This window comes from Anopheles marshallii, chromosome 3, assembly GCF_943734725.1.
Source record: "Anopheles marshallii chromosome 3, idAnoMarsDA_429_01, whole genome shotgun sequence".
Lineage (NCBI taxonomy): Eukaryota > Metazoa > Arthropoda > Insecta > Diptera > Culicidae > Anopheles > Anopheles marshallii.
Window position 1 is genome coordinate 63,007,843 of NC_071327.1, and position 22,928 is coordinate 63,030,770.

At 46.8% G+C, this 22,928-nt stretch overlaps 3 protein-coding genes across 3 annotated transcripts; all 3 read left to right on the forward strand.

Annotated features, from left to right (window-relative positions):
* The first annotated feature begins 4,866 nt into the window (after window positions 1–4,866).
* Window positions 4,867–9,330, forward strand: LOC128710844 (aromatic-L-amino-acid decarboxylase). Its single transcript, XM_053805698.1, has 6 exons — window positions 4,867–4,996; window positions 7,129–7,313; window positions 7,447–8,369; window positions 8,434–8,573; window positions 8,926–9,109; window positions 9,183–9,330. Exons 1-6 carry the CDS (start codon window positions 4,867–4,869, stop codon window positions 9,328–9,330), a joined length of 1,710 nt encoding a protein of 569 aa, XP_053661673.1.
* Window positions 9,331–11,066: 1,736 nt separating this feature from the next.
* LOC128711403 (membrane-bound alkaline phosphatase-like) lies at window positions 11,067–13,184 on the forward strand. The gene is made up of 3 exons (XM_053806274.1): window positions 11,067–11,229; window positions 11,380–11,723; window positions 11,967–13,184. The coding sequence occupies exons 1-3, from the start codon at window positions 11,067–11,069 to the stop codon at window positions 13,182–13,184; spliced, it is 1,725 nt and encodes a 574-aa protein (XP_053662249.1).
* Window positions 13,185–14,132: 948 nt separating this feature from the next.
* LOC128712980 (importin-7) lies at window positions 14,133–19,074 on the forward strand. Its single transcript, XM_053807845.1, has 9 exons — window positions 14,133–14,216; window positions 15,483–17,432; window positions 17,501–17,632; window positions 17,716–17,892; window positions 17,957–18,093; window positions 18,174–18,495; window positions 18,564–18,723; window positions 18,791–18,934; window positions 19,010–19,074. The coding sequence occupies exons 1-9, from the start codon at window positions 14,133–14,135 to the stop codon at window positions 19,072–19,074; spliced, it is 3,171 nt and encodes a 1,056-aa protein (XP_053663820.1).
* The last annotated feature ends 3,854 nt before the right edge of the window (window positions 19,075–22,928 follow it).

Sequence of the window (22,928 nt, forward strand, 5' to 3'; positions counted from 1 at the left end):
TCAAAAAACCAACAAACGGATAATCAACACCGGTGCGGTGATTCTCTCACCCTGCCTCGACACGATAAGTCTGAAGTAGACGGTATAGCGGGTAGTGCTTACCAACATCGATCAACATTGAAGCCATCAGATCAGACCAAATAGGCTGCCGGTGTGAATCAATGTGGACTTTTTATACGCACCTTAGCCCTTCATTCTGCAGCTGATGGGGGAACATTTATGAGCAGGGATGAATCACTTCACATCACTGCATGGGCTCGTGATTGATGTTCCACCGGTTTGCGCGACTTTTATCGCAGCATTTATCTGCTCCAGCTGTAGACGCGTACGCTTTGGCGTCGGATTTATGTGAAGCAGCACATTTTTAAGTCACTCTGGGCACTGTCTGTGTGTTTTTGTTGTTGTTCGTACATCACCCCTTTGCAAGTGGATCGTGCAGCCGAAAGATAACGATCGAAATATATATGGTTGACAACTGCGAAGTTTGCACATGGCTCTTTTTTTGGAGGCACCGTGCCGCATACACACCAAATTTATCTCACCTCATCGAGGGTCATGAATATTCCTGTTCTAGTTGGATTTTGCATACGGTAGCTAGCTAATGCTTCATATTACAGGGTTTTTGACAGGACAACGCAAGCGTCTATTTCTACGGCCTTAGAAGACACCCAGCAGGCATAGTACAATGCAAGCACATGATATCAAAATGGCAGCGCACCTTACCCCAAAACTCATACGACGGTAGAAGTACGATCCGTGGAGTATAAACGTGTCCTAGGATGGATTTTCACAGCCAGACAACGATTTGTGGTAACATTTACTGTATTTTTCATGAAATAAAGCACATTTAATTCGATAAATGCAATAAATATTTCTTCGGATCAAAACAAGCAACGTTTAGTTATCAAAATCCTTCCAAGAGTGCGTTTATACTGGTCGGATCGTACTTGACTGATATCGTCGTACGGGTTTTCTGCAAAGTGGGTGAAGTAACCAAGAGGGGCTTCTAGCTTTGGTGCGGTCGCCATATTGAAAAATGTTTTGACGTTTATGAATTCGATGGTGATCCGTAAATTTTCACTAACACAACCATACACAGCATATGAAGCACACACATACACTGATAAACGATCGAACCCACCGCTGTCAAATTTTTGTTTCATTTTTCTAATGTGCAAATGTCAAATCGTTCGCGATGAGCTCACCTGGTGACTTTACCCACTTTGGTTTTGTGGTACCGGGCGCTGCCATTGTGATATCATGTGCTTGCATTGTACTATGCCTGCTGCGATTGTGCCGTTGAAATTTCATGTGCTGCGCTTGCGTTGTCCAGTCATCTCAAAAACCCTGTATTCAATAGTACCAGGCGTCCCCATTACCGAAAGAGGCACGGATTTTTGTCCAAATGCGTTAACAATAACGCCACAACGTAATAACACATCAAGCTAATGTAATCAAACGAATTATCTTTTGCTTGTAAACTTTATCAATAAAAGCAATAAGTTGCTGTGATATAACGGCGCAAATGATAAGAACCGAGTACTAATTATCAACCTGTATCAAGCGAATGGTTACTGTGTTTGTTTGGCTTGCCGATAAATTGGGCGGAACGAAACAAAAAAGCAACGCCCGATCATCCGTTTAAGCCACGAATGATTCACACTAGCGACGAGCAGCTAGCGGCTCGGACGCCTTTGCCCATCCAAATGTGCATTTCCCAAGAACATTCTCATCCATCAGCGGACCCCACGCATCGCTGTCGAAAACACACATCTGGGCTGTGGTCTTCAAAACGGTTTGCTCAATGAATATTAACCCTTTGCCTACGAGTTCCATCAGCATTCCCGGGCTCGGGCGCGGTAGTTTTTCCACCCGCGTCCAATGCATTCGGACGTTTTACGCGTTCCCGACAGTCGTCCACTGCGAAACATCCGCATCGCGCAACACCCGTTTGCGGTACTGCGTTCTCGATTGCGATACTGTCAAACAAACGATAAATTTTCAACAGCTCTCCGGTTTACGGTCCGGCCCGGACCCGCTCAGCTGCTCGCTGGTGAATGTTTGTTTTATGAATTGCTTTGCACCTAAGCATGCCACGTAAAAAATAACAGATGCTCAACCGTTTCGACGTCACGGCAAGATATCGGCTCTCGCCACTCCAACAAAACGCCCTCGTGCGTAGGTGATTCGCTAAAGTAACGAAAAACATGAAATCAAACAACGCATAATTGATCACCGCCCTATTCCTCAAGTTGCCATCGACACATGAAGATGTCCACTTGGGCACAAGTGCAGCTACCGAGCCACCAGATCGGCTAGGTACATGCGGCCACTCACCGCGGCGACAACAACAGCAGCGAGGGACCGTTGAAATTTACTTTAGACCGCTCGTGTTAATTGGCGAAAACGGTGGCTTGTTTGGGGCGTCGAGTCCCCTAGCGCAACAGGTGCAGATAGGGCGCGGAACTTGCGAGCGAGCACAGTTTTCTGCTTGGTCATTCGATACGATGATTCGTTTCGTTATAGAAACCACCCAAAACTGACCGGGCGTTCAAAGTACAAGTGGTTTCGCGAGAGATGATAGTGGCTACACTAGGAGCGGCATGACGTCATGCCGTCAGGAAGGTGATGGAACTTCAGGTCGAACGGAGTTAGACAACCACGTGCAGGAACTCTCCCCGAGAGCTCCAAAACACGGCGAAATGGTACGACATTTGAGACAGATGTCTTTAAGCTCAATATTTTTATTACCTTTAAAGGGGAATCACCATCAGGTACTTGCCGAATTTCGTCCATATCTAGAATTCGTGAAACACTCGCCGATACGACAATGGAAGGCGCCAGATAGCAACATACTTATCAGCAATATCTGTTTCAGCTATCGCACAAAACAAGAACCAATTAAAAGCGGTATGTCAGGAATCCCAGCCGGCAAGGCAATGGTGTACTTAAAGATTCCGAACCCATCAACGTTTACATTCAACTTTTATGAATGAAATGTGAGATAAACTCCAGTAAAAATACGCATGTTTTGTCTGTGGTGCGTGGGATGCGAAAACCACACGTTATCCAAACATCCGCGCGGCCACAGATGTCTACCTATTGGCCTAGAATGGAAGTAGATCACGGTGGGAATAGAGTTTCGCTGCATGTTTTTCGCGGTATGTAATGACATATGTAAACATATACTATTGCGCTGGAATTGCTACGGCATGAGTAACGGATCGGTGGCGGTGGAGATCTTAAGAAGCGCGCCCAAAAAAGGCCAACCAGGACGCTTGGAATGAAGTCATTGCAAGGACGTGAATCACGGCACGGAGAGTTAGACAATGCGGATGCCGTGGGAATTCCAAGCGATTTTTTTTTTGGAGGATATAGCAACTCCATTAAAGGATTCTTCGCTTTTGATGGTGGTGTGTTTCCTGCATCCTTATGCTAACTATCTGCACACCAAATCTACTACCAACGGCGTAACCCGGTGTGCACTGATAATGGATGTCGAACGTACGAGCATCCATCAATTGCAATGAACGGCCCTGCCTGATAAAGCCTCAGCTTTCCGTGGCCGTGTGATCGACAAATAGGTTGGAGTAGTTGGAAAATAATTTAATTTCGCCATGTCACGAAACTGCCCTTCGACGACGACGCCCGGCAGAAGATGTCCACGGAGAGGGGCTGACGTTATCGATTCATGCCTTTCCCCACCCCAAGTGCTGGTTGTATCCCTGTGGACGTACCTTTTTCTTGATGCACGAAAACCGGGGCTAGATGCAGGGTTAAAATCAACTTAAAGATGTGACCCGCCGCACAGAACTGATCACGCACTTGTTGCTGATAGCGCGACAGGCGTAACGCGACCACCGAATTACGCGCGATCCAACAGCTACTAGCTGCGTAGCGGGTGGGTGGAGTTGGGTACTTCCGTCCGCACGTGTGGCCACCGGCCAACCCCCTACCAGAAGGGCGCGTCATGCGTACAACAAACAGCTCCACCTTTCTTGTTGCTGCCAGCTTCTTTTAGCCCCCCCTCCCCCCCCCCCCCCCCCCCCCCCCCCCTCCCTCCATCCCTCTCACTTTCTCGTCTTAAGGGTTTTTTTTTTTTTGGAACGGGCCCCGTCAAGTCAATGGGAAGCCGAACCCGAAGTCAAAAACCAAACCTCCCGCTCCCGGCTCGCTCGGATTCGTCGGACCGATTCGGACGGGTTCACGTCATCGCTATCCCCAAACGCACCCGACACACACGCCGTTGCTCTCTCGTTCGCACACTCGCACCAGTGTTCGCGCCGGTTCGTAATTTACGGTCGAGGGAGTTCCTAGCGGGACGCACTCGCAACGCGATAAAAAGCTTTCGTCCAGATCCGAACACGGTCAGTCACGATCGTGAAACGAAAGCGTCCGCAGCTACCGCTAAAACAAAAAAAAACAGAAGGAGAAGCAGGAGGACCTCGCGTCAAACACGTACCGCCAAGCGCGATCTGAAGAGGAGTACCAAACGCTCAAACGTTCGCAGACGGAACGCGAAAAACAGTTGTATCGCAATCGTGGAAAGGATTTACACCACCACAAAGAGGGGGTGTGGGTGTGTGTGTGTGTGCCTTAACAGGGTGTGACAAGCGAACGGAGCGAGCGAAGTGTGCAAATTTATGCAAAATCCAAACACAAACCCGGCGGTGCAGTTGATAAACAGTACCGTCACTGCCTAAATATTATCTTTCGCTAAGGCAGGAGAAGGAAGGAGTTTTACGTGCGAGTGAACGAATCAATTGTACAATTTAGGAGAAGTATTGTACAATTTACGATAGTGAAGAGCGCGAATTCAGTGGAAAAAAAAACATTGTGTTCAAACAGCAACAAAACATCGCCAGCATGAATACGGAGGAGTTCCGGAAGTACGGGAAACAGATGATCGACTACATCTGTGACTATGGGCAGACGATCGATACGCGCGATGTCGCCCCGACGGTGGATCCTGGCTTCCTGCGTAAACTATTGCCAGGTAAGGCAAACTGTTCACATTATTTCGCCACACAGCACAATTAGCGGGCTGTAGAAGCCGAATACTTAGTGGTTATTAGTGTGCCTGCCTTACAAACGGCTCCTAACAAGCTTAAGCTCGAAATGTCCCCACGATGAGATGTCAACAAACATCACGCTCAATTAACAACTCTCTGGCAACGTACAACGGCAGATTCGATGGTTGAGTTTCGTAAGTTTGTGACGGCAATTGGATAATTGCTAGTGTTCAGTGATGGACGTACATTTTAACGGAGAGATTCCGTGCGATCTGTGGCGGTTGGCGGCACGATCTGTACGATATGATTGTGATTGATAATCTGCACCCAAGCTAACGTCACGCACTGCAGTGATCGTCCTCCAACTATTGATCTTTGTGGTTTTTTTTTTCAAAAAAGCCAATAACGAAACATGGAACGCCTTACCCACCCATCCGGGACACAGACACATCTTACGCATGGGTCTCTGTGGCACGAGTGCCTGTTGACCTGGTATGGCCTCTTGTTTAACGTCGTGCCATCCAGTACAGTCCATGGCGATGACGTCCAAGCCCTCCCCGGTGCAAAACCACTCGGATAAGATTAACCCATTCATGGTAATCCATTTTAGAGGGGGTAGAAAACAAAAAGAACATCAAGCCACGAGCCCTGCCGGTCAACGCTTCAACAAGCCGGTACGGCCGGTAACCTGTCACGTTTCACAATGCCGCGCGCGTGATCGAAACTGTGCCTGACTCACACCCGTACACCGGCCAACCTTGAACGATTTTTTTTTAAGCAGATCCTTCAATGAACACTGATCGGAACATACCGCACCGCGTGACGTATGTGCCGAAAGTGACACCTGCGAGGAAAGGAAAGCTCAGAGACACTTCCGTACGTGTCCGCTGCACGAGCGAACGGTGAAGTCTTTCCCCGCCCAAGGTTTTGTTAAAAATAACGCTTACGGCAGACAATTTTGCAACCGAGTTTGGAAATGGTCAAATGGCCGACACGTTTGCTTTGCACCGCAAGCGGGAGAGCAACCTGCGACAGGTGAAACAATAACAAGCCTTTACCTGATCAAATCGACTGTTTGCTGTCCGGCTGTCCGGATGCGGTTCTGGGACGGATAAACGGTAGCCGACGGATTACATCAGCGTTCTCGATAGTTTATTGATTTAACGCTTGAGCGCGTAGAGTTGATGAGCTTCGGGGAAGCTAGCGAATGGATTAGTGTCGTGTTTTGTTGCATCGCTTACGGATTAGTGCCGACGGTGACACGGTCGAGAATGCTTCAACGAAGCAGCTCCGTAGTCTGGGAAATGTCCCGGATATCTTGACAGGCGCGGGAATTCACCCGGCGTCCATTCCGTCCGATGCCGACGAAGTCTAAATATTTGCAGAGTAACACATCGGGACAGGACAGGTTCATGTGTGGCCAATTTACGATCCGCTATTTTTCAGACCGTTTTTTTTTTCTGCAACTTCGTCAACGCCCTTCTTAAAATGAATGAGTTCTGTGTGAGATAATCAACCGTGAATCATCATGTCCTGCTGCTGCTTGTACTTACATTTCACGTCCAATTTCTTCTCGATACAGTGGTGTTAATAGGCGGCCACAAATTAGCACATCGCATTTAAAGTAAAAAAATTGTTCGCAAAGACGCAAAGAGTTATAGGCACTGAGAGACTGATGTTGATTGGAAGAATTGTTGGAAATTTAAGGTTTAGCGAATCGAAATATCATTTGAGTTTAACGGACCTGCCATGGTTACTACCGCAAACGCGGGTGCCAAAACACATAAACTGGTAAAAGTGGTCAAAAGTCAAATTCCGCTGGGCAAAACTAATACCCCCGAGTACGGTTTTATGCATCGATACCAAAACAACAACAACCAAGTCCCTTAAAGGTTTGTTCCTTGCGGCGCACCATTCCCCCATTTCGTGGTGTCCGATACGTACGCCTGCTATAACATACAACAGCTAAAATTACAATCCGATCCGATCCGGGTGTAAACATACAAGCGTCGTTAATTACGCCTCACTAACGAAAGATCATCGTCTCGGTGATGGCCGGTCCGTGCGTGAATTCACGTTCGTGCTGGGTTGCACCGTTGCCTCTTTTCCCGAACAGACGAAGCGCCGCAGAAGGGTGAAGATTTCAAGCGCATGCTAGATGACGTCGAGACGAAGATCATGCCCAATATGGTGCACTGGAATCATCCGCGCTTTTTCGCCTACTTTCCGGCCGGCAACTCGTATCCTTCGATTCTCGGTGACATGCTGAGCAGTGCCATCGGGTCAATAGGTTTCTCCTGGGTAAGTGGAAAATTACGCCTCATTCGTAAGCATCGTACGCGCACTATTTACCCAGCTCTCACCAAGCGTGTCGCTGCGTTGTCAATCGGTCATTCATCGTGCATGTTTTGTTGTGGTTTCTTCCCACCATCAGGCATCCAGCCCGGCCGCAACCGAGCTCGAAACGATCGTCCTCGATTGGTACGCGAAAGCACTCGATCTGCCGTGCTTCTTCCGTAGCGACGCGAAAGGTTCGCGGGGCGGTGGCGTACTGCAAGGATCGGCGTCCGAGTGTGCACTCGTCTGCATGATGGCAGCACGGGCCCGCGCCATCAAAGAGCTGAAGGGAAATCACGTCGATGTGCACGACAGCGTCTATCTGCCGCAGCTGGTCGCGTACGCCTCCAAGGAGGCGCACTCATCGATCGAGAAGGCGGCCAAGATGGCGATCGTGAAGTTGCGCGCACTGGACACCGACAGCCGGGGTGTGTTCCGGGGCGATACACTCCGCCAAGCGATCCAGGAAGATTTGGCGCAAGGATTGACACCGTTCTTCGTGGTTGCAACCGTCGGTACCACGTCCGCATGCGTCTTCGACAATCTCGTCGAGATCGGGCAGGTGTGTCGCGAGGTGCGTAGCATCTGGTTCCACGTGGATGGTGCGTATGCGGGCAATTCCTTCATCCTGCCCGAGATGCGCCGCTTCAAGGAGGGTCTGGAGTATGCCGATTCGTTCAACACCAACCCAAACAAGCTGCTGCTGACAAACTTCGACTGTTCGGCCATGTGGGTGAAGGACGTCAAATCACTCACGACAGCACTGGCCGTGGATCCGCTTTATCTGCAGCATGATCATAGCAGTGCGATCGACTACCGGCACTATGGAATTCCTCTCAGCAGACGCTTCCGGGCATTGAAGTTGTGGTTCGTGTTCCGCTCGTACGGTATCGTTGGGCTGCAGAAATACATTCGCAACCACATAGCGCTGGCAAAGCGCTTCGAGTCCCTGGTTAGCTCGGACGATCGGTTTGAGGTGCGCAACGACGTAAATCTGGGACTCGTCTGTTTCCGACTAAAGTAAGAAGTTTGTCGCCGTGTTTTCCCATAATCCCATCTTAACCGTACTCCTTCCACCCTCCAGACAACAGGATCGCATCAACCGGGATCTACTGGCGAGGATTAACCAGTCAGGCAAATTCCACATGACTCCCGCGATGGTGCGGGGCAAATACATAATTCGTTTCTGTGTAACATACGAACACGCGACCGAGGAGCATATAGGTAAGTTTGGCGAAGGGTTAGGGATGAACAATCGCACGGTGTGGTAGTAGCAACACGTGTCTGCCAGTTGTATGCCTTATCCGTACAGAGACGTGATGTCGTTTCCGTACTGTTGCACCCACTATTAGCATAATTGTTCGATATTGATTTTTGCCCGTTTCGCGATAAGCGATTGTAAAGGTGTTCGTTAGCGTTAACTCCGAAGGAATCCCTTCGCATGATGCAATCGTACCGAAGCGATGTTATCAGCCAAAGTAACACCCTTTAATGATAACGCGCGACGGTAGAAATTATGTCGCTCTGTTTACGATAAATACTCATCCTACCGCGTCATTTCCGTTACTGGCAACAGATTACGCATGGGAGGAAATTAAAAATTACGCCGAAGAAACGCTGGCTGCCGAATGTCCGGAAGAAATCAGTGAGCCTGTTCCAGCGACGAAAAAGCCGCCGAAGAAGCTTACCCGCAGCATGTCCACGCGATTCTCCTTCACGCGCAGTGTTTCACGGGAGATTTTCGAACGACAAAACAGCCGGTAAGTGGATTGTGGATTGAACTCTACAAAAGTAAAGCTGAGCACTAATTATTTGTGTTTTTTATACGGCCAGCTCTCAACTTACGGACGGATGCACACCGATCGTCATCATCGACACCGATGACATCCTGGAGAGTTTACAGCGCGCCTCGAGGATGAACGGTGAGCGAAGTTCGAACGACACGTACGACACAGACAGCACGGACGAGGCCAGCAATTGACTAAGCCGAGCAAACTCCTGCATTTCCCGCACGTCCCCGCCCACTTCGTCCTCCTCTGCTGATGAGTCTCCGGATGGGGAGGCGACGGAAGGAAGTACAGGCACGACCATCAACCGATGCGATTCGGTCAAGCGATCATGCGCTAAAGACAACGGGTACAGTCGGCTGCACGGACATCAGCCGCATGAACCGGATCCGAGACCAACCAAGTCGAAAAGTTGCTCGAATATTAAACAGTTGTGATAGACCGTGATTCAATCGGGAACGGTCGCGCTGTGTGTGCCGCCATGGGTTTTTGGCAAGCATTTACCTTTCATCGATGATAGAGGACAGAAGATGCCTGGTACGGTAACGATGCCGTACCGACTGAAAACAAGTATTATTTATTTTATACTAAACGCTAGGCAGAATGTAGCATAGAATCTTCCCGTCGTGGAAAAGTTTAGCACGTAAGTTGTATTCCTTCCTGACCATGACGAAATCAATTTTCAACGGCGTGCCACTCGAATAACGAAAATATCCCAGAAGAAATCCCACGGCATGCTTTACGCCACAAATTTAGATGTAATGTTTTGTGTATTGCAAGCACTTCAAATAAATTGTCTTATGTATGAATGTTTGGTGTTGTTGGTTCTTTAAGGGTTAATTGTTTATGTTTTCTGCCGGAAGAAAAGCGCGTACCGGTACGGTGCAGTACACATATCCGAATGAAGCAAAACTAATATTAACATTGTTTTAATACACCGCAATTCACTTTGTATGATGATATTAATCTATGAATAAAATTATAATACATTTGTTGAAGAAAATAGCAGGGGGTTTCACTTCTTTTATACGAATGAACCAAATACACTTTGCAGCCGTTTCGGTACCTTGAATAGCGTATCGCATCGAGTTTAACGTGCTCTTTAACTTTTAAATGTTCAATACTTACCCCCAATGATGTATTTTAACCACGTTATGTTATATACTGCTTCAATACAAGTGTTTTTCGCGTGTATTTTACAAAACCACGAGTTTGTTTTATTCAAAACAAAACCAAGTTTCCCCCACAACTGTCATCTGTCAAACTGTGCCATAGTGGGCGAAAATAAAATCAACTGGACAAACTTTTCAAAATTCCGCAAAATATACGTTCAGAACGTTATTCGTTTTGTATTTTTCACTGCTTGGTTCTTTGTAAACCGATTACGATAATTTCGAAATGTTGATAAGCCGTAGTATCAAATTAAGTACATGAATAATGGTAAAGCTTTCCCCATATAGTCATTGCCAAAGGAACCTTGAGCGAAATAACCAATTCCATTTCAATTTCGGCAACTGCTTTAAATTCATCAAATATGCTGGTATGGGTTAAGTCTTGCATCTAGTTCAAGGAATTTCCCTCACATACTTCCCTGATCCTTTAAATTGTAGCATCACTACTCGGCGCAACCGCACGCAGCTCTGCATATATACGTGCCTTCTGGCTGACGAATCGATATCATTACGGGAGCATAGTGGGTAGCGGATGGACCGCAGCAGCTAGCTGATCACAGCCGTAGCGTAATTTGTATTCGCGAAGCCAACCGTCGAGCACGTTGTTGTTTAGCCAAGTCTAGTGGTCACTTTAACAATTCGCGATACGCTGTTTAATTGCGCCAGTGATCCTTCCCCAGACCTTCGTGATCTTTGCGGTTGGGCTTTTCTGTTTGTTGTTCGATTGAAAACATCCTGCCATATTGTTCTAGTCTACTATGAGGGGGCGATTTGTGTACATTAATACCCTTGCGGTACTAATCGTGATCGTGTGCGCACACCAGCTTCATCATTCGATCGCACTGGAACTTCTCGAACAAGCGGATTCTCTTCACTTACAGCCAATTGCCGCCAGTGCAAATGTTACTGAAAGTGAAAGTGGTACGTATGGGCGATGGTGTGGTTTCCATTAGCATGACGGGCAATTTAGCAGATGCGGCAGTGCGTACGATTGGGGTTTGATCTCATTATAAGTGAAGCGATCAATGCGATCGGTAACAAATGATCATGTTGGGTGTTTGCTCATTGCAGTTCATCCGCCACCGGCAGCAACCTTTGGCGGGGAACGTTCCACCCCGGAAGCAAACGATGAAGCCACCAATGAAGCACGGCATCGACAGAAGCGTCTTATATCGGCGGGTGAATATGAGCAAACGGCTCAGTACTGGAACATAGGCGCACAGTTGAAGCTAAAGGAACATGTAATGAGGCAGCCTAACCTAAACATTGCCAAAAATGTGATCTTCTTTCTCGGCGATGGTATGTCGATACCGACCCTTGCTGCCAGTCGTATGTATCTCGGGCAACAGCAAGGCCATACGGGCGAGGAAAGCCAACTGTCGTTTGAAGAGTTTCCCGACGTTGGTCTTGTGAAGGTGAGCACGATTTAGGTGGAATTGCAAATAATGTTGTTATGATACTGTACAATATTTTTTGTACTGGAGGTTTATTTCAAATTAATGAGGATAGAAGTATCCATGCAAGAAGGAAAAATGGAGTTGATCATACAACTGATCTTCAGATCGAAAACAAGTGTACGACAACTCGAACGTGACAAAAAATACAAATTTACATTGCTGATGTGTAACCTGTTGGATTATGTTACTTTTCTTTACAAGACCTACTGTGTGGACAAGCAGGTGGCGGATTCGGCTTGCACCGCGACGGCTTATTTGTGTGGCGTGAAGGCCAACTATGCAACGATCGGTGTAACGGCAGCCGTCAACTATGGTAACTGTGCCGCCAGCAATGATCCGCGCAACCACGTCCAATCGATCATGGCCTGGGCGCAGGCAGCAGGGAAAGCGACCGGTATCGTAACGACAACACGTGTAACGCACGCTAGTCCCGCCGGCACCTACGCACACACGGCCAGTCGTGATTGGGAGTGCGATGCCGATGTAGCACGGACTGGTGGTGATCCGGCCCAGTGCCCAGACATAGCGTCGCAACTGATCTTCGGCGATACGGGCAAAAACCTGCGCGTCATTCTTGGTGGTGGCCGTCGTAAGTTTCTTCCACGCACCATGAAGGATGAAGAAGGTTACCGCGGCCAGAGGCAAGATGGGGCCAATCTGATATCTCAGTGGTATTACGGAAAACCACTCGGTACCGCAAGGTACGTGTCAAACAGGCAGGACCTGATGGCTCTCAACTTCACCGAGGTCGACTATCTGCTAGGGCTGTTCAGTGCGGACCACCTGAAGTTCCATCTAGACGCCCGCCCGGAAGTGGATCCAACGCTGGGCGACTTAACATATGCCGCGATAAGAACGCTGCAGAAGTACCCCGAGGGTTATGTGTTGTTTGTGGAGGGAGGCAAAATTGATCTGGCACATCATTTTACCAAGGCACGTAAATCGCTGGATGAGACGGTGCAGCTGTCCGAAGCGGTGCAGGTGGCACGTCAGCTCACCAGCCCGGATGACACACTGCTCGTTGTGACGGCGGACCATTCGCATACGATGACACTATCGGGCTATGCGGCACGTGGTAACGATATTCTCGGCCTCAACAGCCAGATCAGCGATGGTGACCAGAAACCGTACACGACGCTAACGTACGCGAATGGACCGGGAGGGCCACAACCGGGTCCCAAGGGCCAGAGACCAAACATTACCGAATCGATGATAAAGGACCAGGAGTTCCAGTTCCCGAAGGTGGTCCCGATGAAGTACGAAACGCACGGCGGTGACGATGTGGCGCTGTTTGCGTACGGACCCTGGTCGCACCTGTTTGTCGGAATGTACGAACAGAATGTAATACCACACTTGATAGGCTATGCAGCGTGCATTGGGAACGGTGAGCACGCGTGTCCGACGGTTGGTGGTTTGTAAACAGCGTAGACTGCTTTTTAATTTGTCGTGTTGTAGCATGTTTGTAAATAAAATTCCTATGTGTTTTTAAGTAACGATCGGCTTTGCCACTACTGTTTATGCTACATTGTCTGACCGCAGCTCGTTATGGTAAACTACAGGTACATCTGTTGTGGCTAGTTGGTAAAAATCAGATATATAATTCCAAAGTTTGTTGGAACTAATGCTAGAGACTTTGGGGAACTTTAATTGTCTCAGTATTCATATATGCAAACCCGCATTTAGACATGGCCCTTTTATCGGACCTACACGGCAGGATATTCCGTTTCTCTTCGTATGCTCCTAACAACTCTGAGCAATAAGCCCTGAACAGTGTCTCAGGTAGGTCCAATAAATCCCAAATTAGTCACGTCATGAGAATGACATTGATTACCCCAATTCCAGAAGATCTTTTGAGCCGGCGAAAACGCGAGAGTACCTTAATGTTGTACATGCGTTAACGTTCAAGGATATTAAAAATTCAACTGTCTGCGACGCTACAAAATATACTATATCTACTTCTTATCCCAAATATAGTCCCAAATATATAATATATTTCACAGGTCTTTCATAACGAATAAGATTTGCAAGAAAATAACTTATGCAAACCTTGAAATCAAGCAAATTGGCCGACAGGAGTTTCGTTAAAAAATACCGCTGACATTCGTTAAGAAGCTTTTGACGTTTCGACGATCGGCGCTAAAACCGCGTGTCTGCAAATTGCGGTGAATTCCATTTGTGCTGCTATTGCAAAATCTTTTTACCGGCCGGGAAATACGTAAATCTGAGTGCATCGGCTGCGACCCGCCAATCGCAGCTGCCGTCACAAAGTGTCTTGCTGGAGCGTTGCTGTTTAGTGAAAGTGTGATTGAAGGAAGCGGTCTTCGTCTGTGGTACACCTGTGCATTGCATCCGTAATCCGCCCCGAACATGGATACCGTCAAGATAAGCGAATTGCTTCGTGCTACCATCGACCCAACGCAACGATTGCAGGCCGAGGAGCAGCTAAATCAGGTGATAATGCGAAACAATCCCCGTTCGAAACAGAACGCACATGAAAACTATCGTAATCTGGAAGATTCGTGCCGTTTCGAGCATCTATGACGCGGTGTCCGCGACGTGGATGCGGAGATCGAACGGCGGAGAGAGGCCGCATCGGCGGAGGAAAATATTTACAAGTGCATAACACTGGAGCGGGCCGTAGTCGGTTGCAATTATTATGTTTTTATTCCAATGTCAAGGAACGACGGCCGCAGCACAAGTTCGTATCGTTGTAAACAAATTGGACTAAAAATGATTAACCCTTGGATTACCCTTGAAAAATCAAACTTCACTAAAATGTGCTCTATCGCGGTAGCTCAGCACAGTCAACGTGGTGTGGTGTATTTATGAAACCACTCTCCCATTCGAACGGTTACCACCCACCGGGGCAGCTGCTCCTACCTGTGGATGAGCACGAATTCATTGACCAAACACTTAAAGCTCCTCATACCATGGATGTTGCCATTACAACGACTCAAGTTAAAATAAATCCCACCGTTCGGAACTGTACATTGTACGACGAGGCGGTTCTGTTGGATTATGCTCGGTGCTCGTTCCAGCAAGAGAGATATCTTTAACCTTGTTTCATTTATATAAAAATAGGAGCAAATGTTTAGCAAACGAAATGCCTTAGTCATTGGGCGTTTGAAGGTATATTTTTCTTCTAGAATCTAGCTGTCTTCTAGCCGTATGGAATTGTGAGAATAATGATGAAATCTGTGCAAATATTGGATGAATGTTTCATTCGGTTTTACAGCCCCTGGCACAACAAATGAAAGCAATGAAATCCAATTCCCCAGATTCGCCCAGTTATCATAAATGAAACTGTAAAATTTATGGTAGCAGTGTAAATATAACTCCTACGGAAGTAATGTTAATAAAAAACATAAGAATCAGTTTTAGTAAAATACTTTATGGATCAGAAATTGATTGTTTCAAATTGCAATTTATATATATCGATAAACAATAACAAGCTAATAGAATCACTTGGTTAGCAGGAGTTCTAGCATTTGACATGAATCAATCTGCAGCTGTGACACGCATTCCAAATTTCAGATTTTGATCACGGCACGGAACAATATAAATGATTTACCAATACACATCAGAATCGCGATGTTCCTAGAGTCCACGGTAGCGGTAAGTTCGAAATTAGCATGCTGACTCATGGTTTCGTTTGTTCTTCCTATCTTCCACCATGCGCACGGTTCATAACTTTACGCGCATGTGTTGCACATGTAGGTACACAAGATCATCGGTTTCCTGCCCAGCCTGATGCAGGTGATTATGCAAAATGAGCTGGAAATACCGGTCCGATTGGCGGGTGCCATCTACATGAAGAACCTGATCAACAGCAGCTGGCAGGACCGCGAGGCGGAATGTGGCAATCCGATCCCGTTTGCCATTCACGAGCAGGATCGGGCCATGATCCGTGACACGGTCGTGGAAGCGATCGTGCACGTGCCGGCTGAGGTGATCAAGGTGCAGCTGTGCTTCTGCCTGAGCCACATCATCAAGAACGATTTTCCGGGCCGGTGGACGCAGGTAGTGGACAAGGTGAGCCTCTGCCTGCAAAACAGCGACCCGAACGCGTGGCACGGTGCGCTACTCTGCATGTACCAGCTGGTGAAACACTACGAATACAAGAAGTCAGCGGAACGTGGCCCGCTTACCGAGGCGATGAATCTGCTGCTGCCACAGATCTACACCATCATGATGAACGTGATCAACGAACCGTCGGAGCAGAGTGTGCTGTTGCAGAAGCAAATACTGAAGATATTCTACGCGCTCACGCAGTACTCGTTACCGCTGGAGGTGATCACGAAAGATGTGTTTTCGTGCTGGATGGAAATCTGCCGCCAGGTTCTGGAACGTCCGGCTCCGGATGCGTCGCACATTGAGGAAGAGGAACGGCCACAGCATCCTGCGTGGAAAACGAAAAAGTGGGCCTCTCATATCATTCTGCGAATGTTCGAACGGTACGGCAGTCCCGGCTCCGTCATCTCGAAGGAGTACAAAGAATTTTCCACCTGGTTCCTGCAAACGTTCACCAGCGGTCTGCTGATGGTGTTGCTGAAGATTCTGGACCAGTATCGCAACAAGATCTACGTGTCGCCGCGCGTCATGACGAACACGCTCGACTACATCAAGACGGCCGTTTCGCACGCGTTCTCGTGGAAGATGCTGAAACCGCACATGATTGAAATCATCCGGGACGTGATCTTCCCGCTGATGTCGTACACCGACGCGGACGAGGAGCTGTGGGAGAACGACCCGATCGAGTACATCCGCAAGAAGTTCGACGTGTTTGATGATTTCGTGTCGCCGGTACAGTCGGCCGAAACGCTACTGCACAACTGCTGCAAAACGCGCAAAGGCATCCTGACGCAGGTGATGCAAATCATTATGCAAATCATCAACACGCCCGGGCTGGACCACAAGGAGAAGGACGGCGCTTTGCATATGGTTGGTTCGCTGGCAGAAGTACTGCTGAGGAAGAAAATCTTCAAGGAGCAAGTCGAGCAGCTGTTGATGCAGTACGTCTTTCCGGAGTTTGCCAGTCCGCACGGGCATCTGCGTGCGCGGGCCTGCTGGGTGATGCATTATTTCAGCGATATCAAGCTCAAGAACCCGCAGGTGCTGGAGCAGATCATGCGTAACTTGAGCAACGCGCTACTCACCGACAAAGATCTCCCGGTGAAGGTGGAAGCGGCCATGTCTATGCAGATGTTCCTCATCTCGCAGGACGATGCCGCACCGTTCCTGGAGAGCCAGATAAAGGATATCACGATGGAGTTGCTAAGGATCATTCGCGAGACGGAGAACGAAGAACTGACGACCGTTTTGCAAAAGATCGTTTGCACGTACTCAGATCAGCTGCCCCCGATAGCGCTTGACATCTGTCAGCATTTGGCCACCACGTTTAGCCAGGTGTTGGAAACGGAGGAAAACAATGATGAGAAGGCAATTACTGCGATGGGACTGCTGAGTACGATGGAAACACTGTTGGCCGTAATGGAAGAACATCCGCAGGTTCTGGCAGCACTGCATCCGATCGTGCTGCAGGTGATCGGGCATGTGCTGCAGCAGAATGTGGTCGAGTTTTACGAGGAAGCGTTCGGGCTGGTGTGCGATTTGACATCCAAGAGTATCTCGCCGGACATGTGGAAGATGCTGCAAATCATTTATGAGGTAAATGGCATGGGAATATTGCTGAATGTTATTTTCGGAAATTTACTAATTATGCTTTGTTCGTGTAGCTTTTCCAGAAAAATGGAGCCGAATACTTTGTCGATATGATGCCAGCCCTGCACAACTACATAACGGTCGATACGCGCGCTTTTCTTTCAAATCCGAATCACGTCATCGCGATGTACAACATGTGCAAGTCGGTAAGAATGGGTTATTTTCTAACGGCGAAGCTTACTATATCAAATCCAAGCGAATACTAATTGTAAGTTTTTATCTTCAAAAGATCCTCACCAGTACCGCTACGGAAGAGTCGGAGTGTAGTGCTGCCAAATTGCTAGAAGTAATTATCCTACAGTGCAAGGGCCTCATCGATGAATTCATACCGAGCTTCGTGGAGCTGGCATTAATGCGGTTGACTAGAGAGGTGAAAACGTCCGAGCTGCGAACCATGTGCTTACAGGTTGGTTGCAAGTTAAAACAAGTAAGAGAAGAGAATATTGCTAATTGTAAACTTTATATTGCAGGTGGTTATTGCAGCTATCTATTACAATCCTACCCTCCTGTTAGACATTTTGGAAAAAATTCCCATACCGGTCCCCGATTCGTGTATTACCGCTCACTTCATCCGACAATGGCTACACGATTACGATTGTTTCCTTGGGTATGGATCGCTGGCGAGTCGGGTTCATCTGGACCGAATGAAACTGTGTACTAATAATGTCCTCGAACTTTTCCCTCCAGCATTCACGATCGTAAGCTGTGCATTATTGGCCTGTGCACGTTGCTGTCGCTGGGCGAACGCAAACCGACTGTACTGAGCGAGCTGCCGGACAAAATCATTCCAACGATGCTGATGGTTTTCGACGGACTGAAGCGTGCCTATGCCGCCCGTGCAGCCGAGGGCGAAGAGGAGGAGAGTGAGGACGAAAGCGAAGATCTGGAAGATGGATTGTCGAGCGATGAGGATGATGTGGATGAAATTAACCCATACTTCAAGAACATGTCGAAGATGGTGCAGGAACGAGGAGCAGAGGCTGGTTTCGAAGTAACTGCATCGATTCAGGTACGTGGTAAAGGTTAACCCGGAAGTGCAAGAGAAGTACTATTTTTTTTGCTTGCGTGTGCTTGTAGGATGCTGATTCCGATGAAGACGACGATGACGACGACGATGATGATGACGATGGTGATGAAATCGATGAAACTGCACTGGAAAGCTATACAACACCACTGGACGATGAGGAAAATCCCAACACGGTGGATGAGTACATTATGTTCCAAGACATTATGAACAGTAAGTTGCCGCACAGCTACATTCAACTGGGTAGTTAGCTAACACCTACTTTCTCACCTTGCTGTAGATCTTCCCAGCACTGACCCGAACTGGTATACGATGCTTACCAGAAATTTGAATGCATCCGAGCGAAAGAACCTGCAAGAAGTGTTGGTGTTGGCCGGTCAGAAAAAGGAAACAAAGCGCTCGAAAGAAATTGAAAAGAGTGGAGGTAAAAAACCATCACAACCAGATACGTATGCGTCGGATCATAACCACGATGTCTTGTTTTTCGGTTTTGTTTTAGGTTATCAGTTCACGCAGCATCAGATACCAACCAGCTTTAGCTTTACGGGACAGCAACAACAGTAATGGAGCTTTGGTAGCGAAGAAATGCATTAGCCAAACCGGTGTTGTGCACGCTCTAGTCGATGCATTCAACATGTGCTACTAGTGCTTACAGTAATCGCTATAACTACTACTGCTACCACTACTACTACTACTACTACTACTACTACAGCTACCATCCGCTTAAGCAAAGCGGCAACAAACACACCTCATTTTGATGCATACGAGATTCGTGGTCAATCACCGTCGATTCTCGCTTGTTTCTTCACTCAGTGACTGGTTCTCTCATCTCATTCTATCCCAATGTCCTCTCCTTCAACTCCGCCTGCCCGCGTAACAGGTAAACTGGAGGCGAAGGAAAGGCGAAGCCCGGTTTTTTTTTGTGTGCGTGTATGCATATTAGTACGCTTATAATGATCTATGTTTTGTTCTATCAACTTTGTTTACTATCCGGGCGCAGCCAAACATCCGATATTGATTCCCGCCTGGAATGCTTTATCTCGACGGTATCAACATTTACCAATTATATTGTATCTACACGGCGAAAACAAGTGTGCGTGTGTGTTTGTGGAAGTAGGATAGGATGGGGCGAACGCTAGCAAAGTTTCACTCGATCGATTCGAACAGCGCATCAGGAAGCGGGGCAAAGACCAGGGATGTCTTATATTCCCGAGGCAGGCATTTAATTAATGCAATTCGTTTCCAGTAGCAAGCCAAACCATTGCACACGTAATGCTAAACCTGCGTAGCGATAGAGCTGTTGCTATCATTATTCTGTCGTCGTGGTTTAGCATCGAGAAACTTATTACCAGCACCAATATACAGCTGCTTCTAGCATATATACGAAGGTGTACTGTGCGTAACTGTTATTTACATATTTGTTGAAAGTCGCGTAAATGCGATATGTCCGAATGTTTCGCCGCGCCTTCAAAAATCATGACCAACGCCTGGCAACAATGCACATCATACGATCGTTTGTTCCTCGCATTGGATGGGAAGTAGGAGGGCGATTAGGAAGCGCAAAACCCGCCAAATCGTAGCGTTGACTTAGTCCGAAACACTCGTGGCGACTTCCGACGTAAAATTTTGAACAGAAGTAGTGAGGGCGCACTCGGTTGCACACCACGTCCCTGCTTAGTTCTGGATCCAACTGTGATATATTGATCCCAACTCTGTCTACCGCGATGCCGGAGGGGCAAGTTCTGTAGATAGTCCCACATCGCGGAGAAGAGTTTCTTGGCGAGAAAAGAGACTACTGTACTAGGCTCGATATTTAATTTTTTCCTATTTTTGTGGTTGTTTAATTATGGGGGGAATGCGGGAAAGGGGAAACGCACGCGACGGTACAGCCAGGATATGGTGGAACACGAATCGATTGGCTTTTGTTTATAATTGAAGCAACATTAGTAATCTGCCCTAAGACGTATGATGTAATCGGTGGCCTTTTTTCTAAGCGGGCAAGGCACTCGATTGAAGATACGCGGAGGACATCAAGCCAACATAAGCGGATTGGTGCGATAGTACGGTAAAAAGGGCAACAATAAAATGTCACAATCGCACACGCACACACAAAAAAAAAGTATAAAATCAATTATTATTGTGTTAATAGAAGTGTCAAACAATTGGAAACCAACATTATCCATTATGAAAAGCTTCGTTTATACCGAACAGCATGTTGTGCAGTACAGTGAAACTTACAATCTTTGCGTTCCGGAATGATTTGAGCGAAAGAAGGAAGAACTCACACAACATGAAGACGAATACAATTTTGCAATAATTTTTAACCATTTCCATTCGGCTGTCTCCTCTTAAGGAAAGGACCCTTCTGAGGAGGAACTCGTGTGGTGATTAAGTTGTAAAACAAAAGTAAACGTCTATTGAACGATTTCTCCGATCGGGTCCAGATTAACTCAACCGGATCAACTCAAGCTTACGCAACAGAGCTCATACTAAACATTGCGACAATTTGGCTTTAAGTTATCGGACGATCTTATTCAAAATGGAGACACATACAGCCAGCCACTTGTTGTGAGATGCTGAAAGGGCAGTAAAATCATCATTGTGAATATATACCATCATCCGCCCCCATTACTCCCCCCCCTTTTCCATAAAACAATAGATAAGTACTCCAGAGGCCCCCTTTTAAAGAGCAGCAACGCTCAGCACACAATAGAACGTAAAAACACAAACGGCAGGAATTAACAGTGACGATTAATTAGCAGGTAACACACGCAAAAACAAAAAAAAACACGACTTACCGAACATACAAAAAAAAAGAACAAGAAACCAATACGATAAAAGAGTATGATGCAAAGAGAGAAAAACAACAAACGAAAACATGCTAAACGAAAGCAGCAGCGCAGTGTAAGAGTAAAGATTGTCGGATGGAAAAATATATATTGATTATAAACGATAAAAGGGTTGTTCTTATCCGTCTTGGGGTAACGGTGGTGTAAATAGTTTTTGATAGTTGAAAGAATCATAGAATTGGCCTGGGCATGTCATGAGAATGATATCGAAATCAGAATCTAATCCACAAGGTCCTTTAAGAATATCCATTTGAAAGATGAAACAGTCCAGAAACTCCTCACTCAGCTCACTTCTACGAAATTGCCTGTAAGTCCTTTCGGATTCAGCAGACGAGTCTTCGCTTGCTGACAATAACGATACCAAGCTGATGGTACAGTGACGAGAAAAACAATCCCCGAAAAACTATTTTTATTACACGTGTAAATTTATTGATTTTTTTGTTGTTGTTTTGAATCTCACATGATTTTGTTACACTTCATGATCCTCCGGGGAAATGTGCCGCCAGGGCATACCACCCCCGCGCGTATGTTCGAGGGGTAGCGAATAGTATATTTTACTTGATCGATTGGATGGTTTTTGATAACGTTTTGCGCCCACTATCATTGCATAATTGATTTGAGTGTTAATACTTGTATTATTTTTTTTCCTTCACGTGTATTTTAGTATGGGTGTCCCGGACATTAACGAATCCTTAATTCCGTACTTGAATGATCGCCCGATCGCCTATGCTGGGTGTTGCTACACGACTCAAAGTGCCAAAGAAACAAACTTTGAAGCATTGCGTTGTGTAACAGCATCCGGCACAAACCAAAACACAGTGTCGCTTGCTTTCCCTTTTCCCCACTCACATTACTGTTATTTATATTATATTAAAATTCTCGATTAAAATTGTGGTTTGGCCTTCGTCAGTTATTTTCCCTTTCTTGCTATCGAGGTGTTTGCTCGCTACTATTGCTGAATTTTGCACTAATGAGTTAGTAATGGAAACGTGACGCTATTTTAGCTGACTTCTCGCTATGGACCTACTACAAATGTTGGCGTTGTACGGACGGGAGGAAATGAATTCCCCTAAGTTTTGTGCTGGTTATCTTGAGTTTTGTGTTTACCGTGTTTTGTTTCTTTGGTAGTCCCTCTTCGAGGATATGCATCTGGTGCTAAAATCAGACACGCTGGGTTTTGTTATGGTTAACTTTTTTTTTCAAACTTCACTATTTTCCTCTGCCATTTCCTTGCTCTGTTCGTTAGAATTTATTCCGCTAAAAAAATAATAATAATAAATGATCAACAATTCATATTTCTCTGACTATCGCTCTTGCCAATATACGCTACCAACGTGCTACTTTATACATGTTACCATTATCTTACCACAAACTTGCACAAATACCACAGTGGAACAGCAGACCCAGAACGATACTGCTGTGTTCTGCCCTCCCCTGCGTAACCTCAATTCCAACCGAACCCCATTACACACTAGCTACCTAACTGTATTACACACTCTGTTTCTCTCTCTCTGTTTCAATTGCATTTAAAATCATCTTAAACAACTAGAGCAAATAGAAGGAAAAGAA